Raw genomic sequence first — 11,478 nt, 5'->3', positions numbered from 1 at the left:
CAGAACCCGCTTCGCTTTTGGCCCTGTGGAAGAGGACGTCTCACCCAGGCCGCTAGAGCGAGGCATCCAAGCCTGGAATACCTCCCTGCTCTTTTGCTGCTCCTCGAACCTGGCAGCCATTGTGACTACGGCTTCACCGAAGACGCCCTGGACGTCGAGGAGCGGTGCTTTCTCTCTGTCCGAGAGTTTAGCCAGTGATAGCCACAGAGACCACCAGGTAGCCTGTGAGGTGCACCGGGTCAGTCGGAGTGACAGACCCGTCGCGCGACGGAGCTCTGCCACCGACGGGTGATCCTCCCCCAGCGACAAGGCTAGCTCAGTCAGGAGCTTTGCCTGATAGCGCTGTAGCAGCGCAGCCGTGTCAGTTGTGCGGGCAGCCTGCTCTGCAGCCAAGTAGGCTTTCTCTGCCAGCTGAGCCTGGTGCCTGGTGTAAGAGAAAATCAAGTTTATTGATGTCACCAATGTTTAGTCATGAACAAGCAGTTCAGTTGAAGTTCATGTCAAGCAATTTAGCTCAAAACAGTAAACAGATAAATAACTAATTTCACCGTGCTAAGGAAAGAGGCCTATGACCCTGAGGTGTCGCTGCTGGTGTGACATTGACAGGGCCAGCAAGGGCCAGCAGTGACAGTGGCCGTAAATTACAACTTTTTAGGTCAGAAAGAACACCATGGGACACGGACAAGATAAGATTAACAGCCGAACTGTGAGAAACAAGGTTCTCAAACTAAGGCCCCATTGTTAAAGAGTTAGTTAGTTACAGCTCCCCAGGGGATCCATGATTAACCAACATTGTCGCGACTGAGGGGTTAAAAGATTGAATTGCGTATGTGAATGTCAGAATGCATTCTCCAGTCGTGGGTGACAGAGCTCTTTGTGAACTTGATCACTCCGACTGAATTTTGTACTTCTCTTAAAACTCAGTAAACTCAACTCAAACTTATTGCTCTGTGTGGCGGTCTTTCACTTGATTCTCTGTAAACCAACACGTAGAATTAGTATAATCTAACACTGGCCACCCGCGTAGGCAGGAGAGGCTTCTGGCCGAGGCGCATCGTGGGGGAGGCGGGCGAGAGGTAGCCCGCTACTGCATCCTCCACCTGAGGAAAGGAGAGGTAGCCACTCTCACTAGCCCTGTGGAGCTGCATGTAGGGCGCAAACCCCGGCACCGGGGCACGGCTCGAGTAGGGGGTCGCCCATGTCGCCTGCAGTTCCTCGTGCACCTCATCGAAGAAGGGGATGCAACTAGGAACTGGTGCGGCGGGGCCAGCGTAGAACTCCCCGTCCAGCAGCGAGGACCGCACACTGGGAGGGGGAGGGAGAGGGAGCCCGAGGCAGCTTCGTTCTTGCAAAGTTTTCAAAGAGAATGGCCCTCATTCTCGAACATTTTCTGAAGTTTCTTCTGAAATGTTTCTTACGGGCTTCGGAAAAACAACGTAAGCAAAAGACATCCGCCAAATTCATGCACGCTTGAAAATGTGGTCCTACGCAGCAGAAGTTTTCTGGGCTGTGCTCCCCCGGAAGAGTTTTCTTAAATTGAAAGCGCGTTCTCGTGCTCCTGAATTTGCATACATACACGCCCTGCCAGCTCCTTATAAGGGCACGCAACCGTAGTGACGTGTGCAGTCGGAATCGACCGAATCTACACGAAAGCAACTCGTAAACGAGTCATGTCAAAGCGGAAAGCGATCACCGTCGAGTAAACGCAGATCTAACTTCAACTATATATGTCTATGACTTGAACGGTGCAGAGATGGACTGTTGCAGGATGTAGATGTGTCCATTCTATTCCACTATAGCTATATCAACGTGATTGAGTTTAGTGCTTATTTATTTATTCACTTACATTTGCAGTGTTCGTGTACATTACATTTAGTCATTTAGCAGACACTTTTGTCCAAAGCGACGTACAAGGGATAGAACAGTCAAGCTACGAGCAATAGAGACCTAGTGTAACAATAAATACTACTTTACATAAGAAATAGAAAAACGAAATAGGAAATAAAAACGAAGTGCAGGAATGTAACTGCTATAAGTGCAAGTTAAGCACTAGTCGAAGTGCCAGTTAGGAAGGGAGGTGCTCTCTGAAGAGTTGGGTCTTCAAAAGCTTCTTAAAGGTAGAGAGGGACGCGCCTGCTCTGGTAGTGCTAGGCAGTTCGTTCCACCAACGTGGAACTACTTGAAAATTCTGGATTGCCGTACTTGCACAGACGGCAGTGCCAAACGACGCTCACTAGACGAGCGCAGCATTCCGGTGTAGTCCTTTTATTTATTTTATGACATCACGGTGCCTCGTAGAATCATGACTATAGGCCTACATGTGAAACGTAATTGTTAATGATACTTTAAACCGAGGATCTGTAGAGTTGATGTGAACGCAATCACCAACGATTTCTCACAAATTCATTAACACGGAGAGTTTTCTTAAATGCGATTCCTTTTTTAAGGAATCGCATTTGAGAAAACTCTGGCCGAGTTACGACTGCTATTTCGAGTTCGGAAAGTCTTCTGAATTTCAGAGCAAATCCCAGATGAGAAAACTTTCATGAATGCCAAATGTTGTCCTGAATCCAATTCAGAAGAAATTCCTCTTAAATTCCTCTTAAATTCTTCTTAACTGCGTTCGAGAATGAGGCCCAATGAGATCTGGTGCGCGATCCAAGATATAGACTCCTGAGGGAGCGGGCTCAGGAGTGAGCGCAGACAGATTTCGCGGCCTTTCAGGCGTGAATGGATAAATGCTTTGATTTAGGCCCATGACTAGTGTCATGTACCATACTGTTATATCGCAGTGAACCTCTATATACATTAGAAGGCAGTAAAAAGGGCAAACTCCAACCATCTGTATGTTTTCATATTCCTTACTCAATTAGTACTCTCTTGTTATTCATATCGCATATCGCCCTCTAGTGGTCCCGATCTATTGGCAGTCTTCTCTCTATGTCATGGGATCACAAAATGGCACACACAGTTATCCATTATTTAACCGTTTAAATGGGAACTTTACCATTTGATTTATTTGGAGAAAGAAATGTGTAGATGGAGTAATGCACAAAACACAGGGAACAAGAGGCTGTTTGAAGTTAAGAGTTTAAACTCCCATTGCATGTGTTGAAATGATGATGGTAGTGGCATTGGTTTGTGTGTGTGTTGTGAAGTGGCATTGGTTTGTGTGTGTGTTGTGATGATGGGAGTGGCATTGGTTTGTGTGTGTGTTGTGAAGTGGCATTGGTTTGTATGTGTGTTGTGATGATGGGAGTGGCATTGGTTTGTGTGTGTGTTGTGATGATGGGAGTGGCATTGGTTTGTGTGTGTGTTGTGATGATGGGAGTGGCATTGGTTTGTGTGTGTGTTGTGTAGTGGAGGGTTCGAATGATGATCAAAACATTTCTCTTCCCAAATGGATCATTTTACTCTCCAATATGAAGCAGAACATTTCTCTTTCAAAACGAAATCATTTTACTCTCCAATATGAAGCAGAATGTTTCTCTTTCAAAACGGATAATTTTACTCTCCAATATGAAGCAGAACGTTTCTCTTTCAAAACGGATCATTTTACTCTCCAATATGAAGCAGAACGTTTCTCTTTCAAAACGGATAATTTTACTCTCCAATATGAAGCAGAACATTTCTCTTTCAAAACGGATAATTTTACTCTCCAATATGAAGCAGAACGTTTCTCTTTCAAAACGGATAATTTTACTCTCCAATATGAAGCAGAATGTTTCTCTTTCAAAACGGATCATTTTACTCTCCAATATGAAGCAGTTTTACAAAGAAGCAGAGTTAAGAGGGTTAAAGACAACAGGCTCTTGGACATAGAGCATTTTAACATTCCTATTAACGGTTTTTATCCCAAACAACATAAATCATGTTAGTTTACCCTTAGCTTCAAAATAAACAATTCATAATAATCCACAACAGTGTGTGACTTCACAAGAGTTGTATGACTTAATTTACATTTTACTGAGGAGATTTATCCAATTTTAGCTTAGTTCCTCACCCGACAAAGCTCTTTCCAGTTCAAACACAAGCTTGAGAAAGTAAATCAGCAAGTCTGACCAATACCAATCCTGAGTCAGACGTAATTCTGAATGTTTGAACTACTACGTATGAAAACTGACTGAGAGCCTGAGGGCACTTTGTGAGATCCTAACCCTAACTTAAACCAGTTTCAATGTTTACAATCTTTTTTGTTTGTTGGAAAGCCTGTTGGTTAAAAACAGAAAGTATCATACATCTTGATTAATTACAGCTCATTTCCAAAAGGTGTATGGGCTTATTGCAGGGTGTGGTTCCTGATGTGTATGGAGTATTGCCCTCGTGTGTATGGAGTATTGCCCTCCCCTCGTGTGTATGGAGTATTGCCCTCGTGTGTATGGAGTATTGCCCTCCCCTCGTGTGTATGGAGTATTGCCCTTGTGTGTATGGAGTATTGCCCTCCCCTCATATGTATGGAGTATTGCCCTCGTGTGTATGGAGTATTGCCCTCGTGTGTATGGAGTATTGCCCTTGTGTGTATGGAGTATTGCCCTTGTGTGTATGGAGTATTGCCCTCCCCTCATATGTATGGAGTATTGCCCTCCCCTCATATGTATGGAGTATTGCCCTTGTGTGTATGGAGTATTGCCCTCGTGTGTATGGAGTATTGCCCTTGTGTGTATGGAGTATTGCCCTTGTGTGTATGGAGTATTGCCCCTCCCCTCATATGTATGGAGTATTGCCCTTGTGTGTATGGAGTATTGCCCTCATGTGTATGGAGTAATGCCCTTGTGTGTATGGAGTATTGCCCTCGTGTGTATGGAGTAATGCCCTTGTGTGTATGGAGTATTGCCCCTCCCCTCATATGTATGGAGTATTGCCCTTGTGTGTATGGAGTATTGCCCTCCCCTGGTTGTATGGAGTATTGCCCTCGTGTGTATGGAGTATTGCCCTCCCCTCGTGTGTATGGAGTATTGCCCTTGTGTGTATGGAGTATTGCCCTTGTGTGTATGGAGTATTGCCCTCCCCTCGTGTGTATGGAGTATTGCCCTTGTGTGTATGGAGTATTGCCCTTGTGTGTATGGAGTATTGCCCTCCCCTGGTTGTATGGAGTATTGCCCTCGTGTGTATGGAGTATTGCCCTCCCCTCGTGTGTATGGAGTATTGCCCTCGTGTGTATGGAGTATTGCCCTCGTGTGTATGGAGTATTGCCCTTGTGTGTATGGAGTATTGCCCTTGTGTGTATGGAGTATTGCCCTCCCCTGGTTGTATGGAGTATTGCCCTCGTGTGTATGGAGTATTGCCCTCGTGTGTATGGAGTATTGCCCTCGTGTGTATGGAGTGTTGCCCTTGTGTGTATGGAGTATTGCCCTTGTGTGTATGGAGTATTGCCCTCCCCTTGTGTGTATGGAGTATTGCCCTCGTGTGTATGGAGTATTGCCCTCGTGTGTATGGAGTATTGCCCTTGTATGTATGGAGTATTGCCCTCGTATGCATGGAGTATTGCCCCTCCCCTCGTGTGCATGGCTTCTTAAAGGATAAAAAGTAGGGCTGTGAAATGATTAAAAATTTTAATCAAATTAATCACAGGTTTCTGTGGATTAATCATGATTAATCACATATTACCAATTTTCTCGGTATATTTTTGTGAGAACAAAAAGATTTATGACAAAATACAGATATATACATTTAACATGTTTTCTTTTTTTATTCATAAAAAAAAACAATGGTGCTGCAACTCAGCAGTTCTTTAGCAGTTCTATTTGCTATTCCATATGGAACATTAATATAATCTTCATCCTAAACAGAATTTGGGCTTCTTAGCCATTGTATGGTTGAATAAAAAAAAAATATTTTCTTTTTAGATCAAACAGAAATTATTTGGGCTTCTTAGCCATTGTTTTTATAGGATGGTTGAAAATGTTTTCTCTTTTTTGTCAAACAACCATTAACCACACCATGACACAATCTAATGCCTCTAAATGCCCTTTTACAGTAGTCTAGCCGCGTCTATCATATTACGTGCACTGTCTGTCCCTATAGTGGTCGTTTTGTCTTTAATTGCCCAGTTGCTTGCAACAGTTTGGAACTGTTGTGCACATGCCTCTGCAAAGTGGCGCTCCTCTGTTTTCATGCACGTTAGTGTAAACGACTTTAACTTCCATTAGTCGGTGATTAGATATGCAGTTACACCCAGGTAGTTATCGTTACTCACAGAAGTCCAGTGATCCCCTGTCAGCGCCTGATGTTTCGTAGCAGCCGTCATTTTCATTTTTTTCTTTTCAGCTTCATACAGCTCGTGGATTTTTGTCATTATTGTGCGTTTTTGCGGTGTTTTGATGCTCGAGTCCCCCGTTGCCACTCGCAAAACTTCGGTGAACCCCATCTCAACAATATTAATCGATCTACAGCTTTTTGCAATCCATTTGGCAACTGTGCTAGTCAACTTGTCACAGGCAGACTTAATGAGGGGCCTACGTTGTTCAGTGAGGGTGGTTTGGCGCATTCCACTTTAATTCCCCTCGCCGACCAACGCATACATCGCGTTGAGGTGGTACTTAAGGCTGGTATTGCTACGGTGAAACGATAACGTCTTCCCGCAGAGTGTGCATATCACTTTGGTTTTATTGAATGTTCCATCTTTGGTTTTTTTAAACACGAACTTCCCATTACAGCGGTGACTAATGCAGATTGGCTGGAAATGTGCGTATATTGGAAGCTCATTTTGCGCATGCGTTAAATGCGTTAAAAAAATTAACTAATGAATCCTGTAATTTAATCATAACGCGTTAACGCGTTATTTTTCACAGCTCTAATAAAAAGATAACTGTAGCCTGAGGACAGTAGGTTAACTTAAACCAAATTCATCTGTTTCTGTTTATTTTTAGAAGAACAGATACTGTATGTGCAGCTTCAGTAAAGTGAAGGAGAAAATGCTCTGGCTATAATCATGCAAAAAACAACACATTGGCATTGAGAACACAAGGCAAAATAAACATTTGCTTTGACAACTGAAAATGAAACCTGTTGAAAGAAGGCCATCTATAAAGGATAACAGGATAAAGGATAAATCACACTGTTGTTGCCATTTCTATGGAAATAATAGTTTTTGCAATAACATTGTAATTGAATAATAATTGCACATTGATCATTTAAGATTTAATGATAGTTATGAGAACTAAGAAGAAACTGTGTTGCATGTGTAATGTAGAAATAGAAATATTGATAGTTAACCATTGATGCTGAGAATAATATAATTTGATTGGCTGTTTGATTTAGTATAAAAGTATAAGAATCCCAGCGAACCAGGCAGAAGCCACTGGACCTTGGAGCAACACAGTCTTTTGACTTTCACTTAATGCCAGTTAACCTTTTAGAAAAGTATTATCCTGAGTTTTTTATACTGTATGTTTTAAGTTATTAAGTAAACAAACAAAAAGACACATTTTGGATTACAGACTTTTATTTCTGGCGTTTCTATGCCGAGTACAAAAGAACTTCAGGTCCTAAGCTGGTGAGTCAGCTCGGCTGCACACACACTATGATCACAACAAAACACTTTCAGTGCTCTAGGTAGAAAGGCAAACTTTAAAGCACACAAGGAAAGGAGCAGCATCAGTGTCCCTGTAGTACTAACCTACCAGTCCACCATCATCAGTGTCCCTGTAGTACTAACCTACCAGTCCACCATCATCAGTGTCCCTGTAGTACTAACCTACCAGTCCACCATCATTAGTGTCCCTGTTGTACTAACCTACCAGTCCCTAACCTACCAGTCCCTAACCTACCAGTCCACCATCATTAGTGACTCGTGGATGACACCTGCCTTACATATGGGGGAGAGGGTCACCTGGAATAAGGAAAAGCACATTCATTTTCTCTCAGTCCTTCCTGTTATTACCAGTTTAGCTTAGGTTCATAAACTAAAGAGTTTACATTCTAGCTGACATTTTATCCAACGTTACCGAGATCTTGAGAAGCAGACTATGACCAGGAGGAAAGTCCAGCTGTGTTGTAATTCAGGTTTATGGTATTTAGTCCTTTCAATCATTAACTTCCAGACTTGAAGACTGAAGATTGAATTCAAGCAGCTCTGCAGTTCTTCTCTCCACCAGCAGAGGGCAGAAGGTGAATAGAGGATTGCCAACCCACATCTCAATAATATGATGCTTATCCTACAATATGCTTCATGTTAATGACAGATGTCTCAATAGGTCATTATATTAAACAGGAAATCACTCTTACCCTGAAAGGAAATTAGACGGATGGTGAATCAGACGAATGGCTCAACGTAACCCTGTCAATAAGGAAAAGCACATCTGTACTCTCTTCCCTTTTGTACACCATATATTGTTGTATATACGTATATTGTTACCTTATCACCATGGCAACATTCTGACACGTCTTGTAGATGTTTCTCTAATAACAGGATGTGATGCTGGGGTGCAGATGAGTACAATCTATATGAATTAGCAAAGTATTTCAAATGACTATATGAACATAAATGAATATACACAAAAACAACACATATGTAACATAAAAAACAAAGTTTGATGTACTTCAAAACAGCCAAGAATGCTGTCTAATTTATAGTGACATGTGACATTTTTAAACCTTGAGTGTGCACATCTAACCCAGAATATGATTATATCTATCTTCCTCTTTCTCTGTCTCTCTCTCTCTCTCTCTCTCTCTCTCTCTCTCTCTCTCGTTCTCTCTCTCTCTCTCTCGTTCTCAACCCTTCTCTGGTGTGTGTGTTCCTGCAGTCGCTGATCAGGAATAAGATCATATACGTTCAGGACCTCTTCACGCACGCATGCTGGCACGCACTCACGCACACACACGCACACAGAAGACTTGTCTTTCTCTACAGCTTGCGTGTGATTGGACCCCGGATGGAGAACAAGTGGTCAGACACTCAGAGGCCCAAACTTCATCCTGTCCTCCACACACACACACACACACACACACACACACACACACACACACACACACACACACACACACACACACACACACACAGTGTTCTGTGTGTACTTGTGTGTGTGTGAGTGTGCTTTCCTGTTGAGGATCATTTCATCACTGGAGATGATAAAGCTGTTATCTTTTTCTATCATTGTGACTCGATTTCTGTGAAAAAGAGCTTACACACGAACCCACACAGGAAGTGGAGTATTCTGAGTGTGTGTGTGTGGAGTATTCTGTTCAGAGCAGACTGGCTTCTGAGACCTGGCCACAATGGAAGCTGCGGTAAAACCAACCTGCTTTGAATTATTATTATTGTTGTTGTTGTTGTTGATAAGTTATCAATGGTATTGAAGGGTTTACATTTCCAATGCATAGACTCGTCAGTCGGGGCCTCAGGAGAGAGGTTTGTGAGTGTGTGTGTGTGAGTGTGTGTGTGTGTGAGAGTGAGTGAGTGTGTGTGTGTGTGTGTGTGTGTGTGAGTGAAAGTGTGTTTGTGTGTGGGAGAGTGAGTGTGTGTGTGTGAGTGTGTGTGTGTGTGTGTGTGTGTGTGAGTGTGTGTGTGTGTCTGTGTCTCTGAGTGTGTATGTGTGTGAGAGTGAGAGTGAGTGTGTGTTTGTGAGAGTGTGTGTGTGTGTGAATGTGTCCAATGCATTGACTCGTCTGGGAGGGCTCTGCTGGGGGCTGGTAAATGTTATAAATGTTGGCCATTGATGGGTAGAATATTTAGACAAACGTAGAAATGTTTTCAGGAAGTGTTTGCATTATATGTTTGAATAATGGGGCATGCTACAGTTGTGTTGTGCTGTGTGTGTGTGTGTGTGTGTGTGTGTGTGTGTGTGTGTGTGTGTTTAAATACTGGGGCATGCTACATTGGTGTTGTGCTGTGTGTGTGTGTGTGTGTGTGTGTGTGTGTGTGTGTGTGTGTGTGTGTGTGTGCGTGTGTGTGTGTTTAAATAATGGGGTATGCTACTGTGTTGTGTGTGTGTGCGTGTCTGTGTGTGTGTGTGTGTGTGTGTGTGTGTGTTTAAATACTGGAGCATGCTACAGTGGTGTGTGTGTGTGTGTGTGTGTGTGTGTGTGTGTGTTTAAATACTGGAGCATGCTACAGTGGTGTGTGTGTGTGTGTGTTTAAATACTGGGGCATGCTACAGTGGTGTTGTGCTGTGTGTGTGTGTGTGTGTGTGTGTGCGTGTGTGTGTGTGTTTAAATAATGGGGTATGCTACTGTGGTGTGTGTGTGTGTGTGTGTGTGTGTGTAAGTGTGTGTGTGTGTTTAAATACTGGAGCATGCTACAGTGGTGTGTGTGTGTGTGTGTTTAAATACTGGGGCATGCTACAGTGGTGTTGTGCTGTGTGTGTGTGTGTGTGTGTGTGTGCGTGTGTGTGTGTTTTTAAATAATGGGGTATGCTACTGTGGTGTGTGTGTGTGTGTGTATGTGTGTGTAAGTGTGTGTGTGTGTTTAAATACTGGAGCATGCTACAGTGGTGTGTGTGTGTGTGTGTGTGTGTGTGTGTTTGTGTGTGTGTGTGTGTGTGTGCCAGAGTAGAGTAGTTGTGATGTAGATAGTTCCTGTGATTCCCTGTGCTCCATGTTAAAGTTGGAATCGGGATCGTCTGTGTTTACTACCCTGCTTTAATGTGTAATTCTGTTCCATTTGAGTGCCTATTAGGTTATGTGTGACTTTGTGTGTGTGTATGAACACCCTTACAAACACACACACACACACACACACACACACACACACACACACACCACTCTCACGCTATGGGTGATTTAACACTGGATGGGGTTTCTGAGTGCACTGATCAAAATGTTTAGCGTTGTACTCACCTGTTCCCTTGTGTTCCGGGAACGTGGGAGCAAACCGGGGTGTGTGTGTGTGTGTGTGTGTGTGTGTGTGTGTGTGTGTGTGTGTGTGTGTTACCTGTTCCCTTGTGTTCCGGGAAACGTGGGAGCAAATAGTGGGTTATGCTTTTCTGTGTTTGTTTCACGCTCTGTGAGGGAAGCGCTCATTGTAGCTGTCACGGAGCGAACAGACTTCAAGATAGTAATCTTGAAACAGAGTTTATTTTGCAAATGGAGACAACCAGGGACACACAGCACAGACAACAGGATGTCGACACGTAGATGCTGCGGCAGTCACAGGGAATACAGTCACTACACAGAGGGACGCAGGCCCGTGACCCTGCCGAGACCCAAGAGGGCTGGCGATCAGCGCGCAGAAAGGAACACGTAGAGGCAACCTCTGTATGATCAAAACTATAAACTATAAACGCCGTTGCGGCAAACAAAACACGAGTCACACTCGGCAAAGGATTAACTAAACGAGAACTAAGCACGAACACAAAACATGAACAAAGGCGACGCTCAACCTAAGGCAAACTATGACGGCGGTAGCAATAATCCAAGCGCTAGTCAGGCTGCGGGAATTCTCAGGGTTGTGAACCGTAGAAGTGCAATACGAGACACCGAGTGATGGGAGTGAGAGGTATATGTAGGGGCTGTGGCAGGTCTGGGTGATTAGGAACC

General features: G+C 43.6%; 1 protein-coding gene across 1 annotated transcript in view; it reads left to right on the top strand.

Moving 5' to 3' along the window:
- The first annotated feature begins 9,113 nt into the window (after positions 1 to 9,113).
- Positions 9,114 to 11,478, top strand: part of LOC116223389 (interleukin-1 receptor-like 1) — a 16,308-nt gene continuing 13,943 nt past the window's right edge. The window contains exon 1 of the mRNA XM_042703159.1: positions 9,114 to 9,231. Coding sequence (XP_042559093.1) covers positions 9,220 to 9,231 — 12 coding nt within the window. The 5' untranslated portion in view covers positions 9,114 to 9,219. The remainder of the gene's footprint in view (positions 9,232 to 11,478) is intronic.

This window comes from Clupea harengus, chromosome 2 (genome assembly GCF_900700415.2).
Source record: "Clupea harengus chromosome 2, Ch_v2.0.2, whole genome shotgun sequence".
Lineage (NCBI taxonomy): Eukaryota > Metazoa > Chordata > Actinopteri > Clupeiformes > Clupeidae > Clupea > Clupea harengus.
The sequence above is the reverse complement of the archived record's forward strand: the minus strand, read 5'-3'. Positions and strand labels throughout refer to the sequence as shown.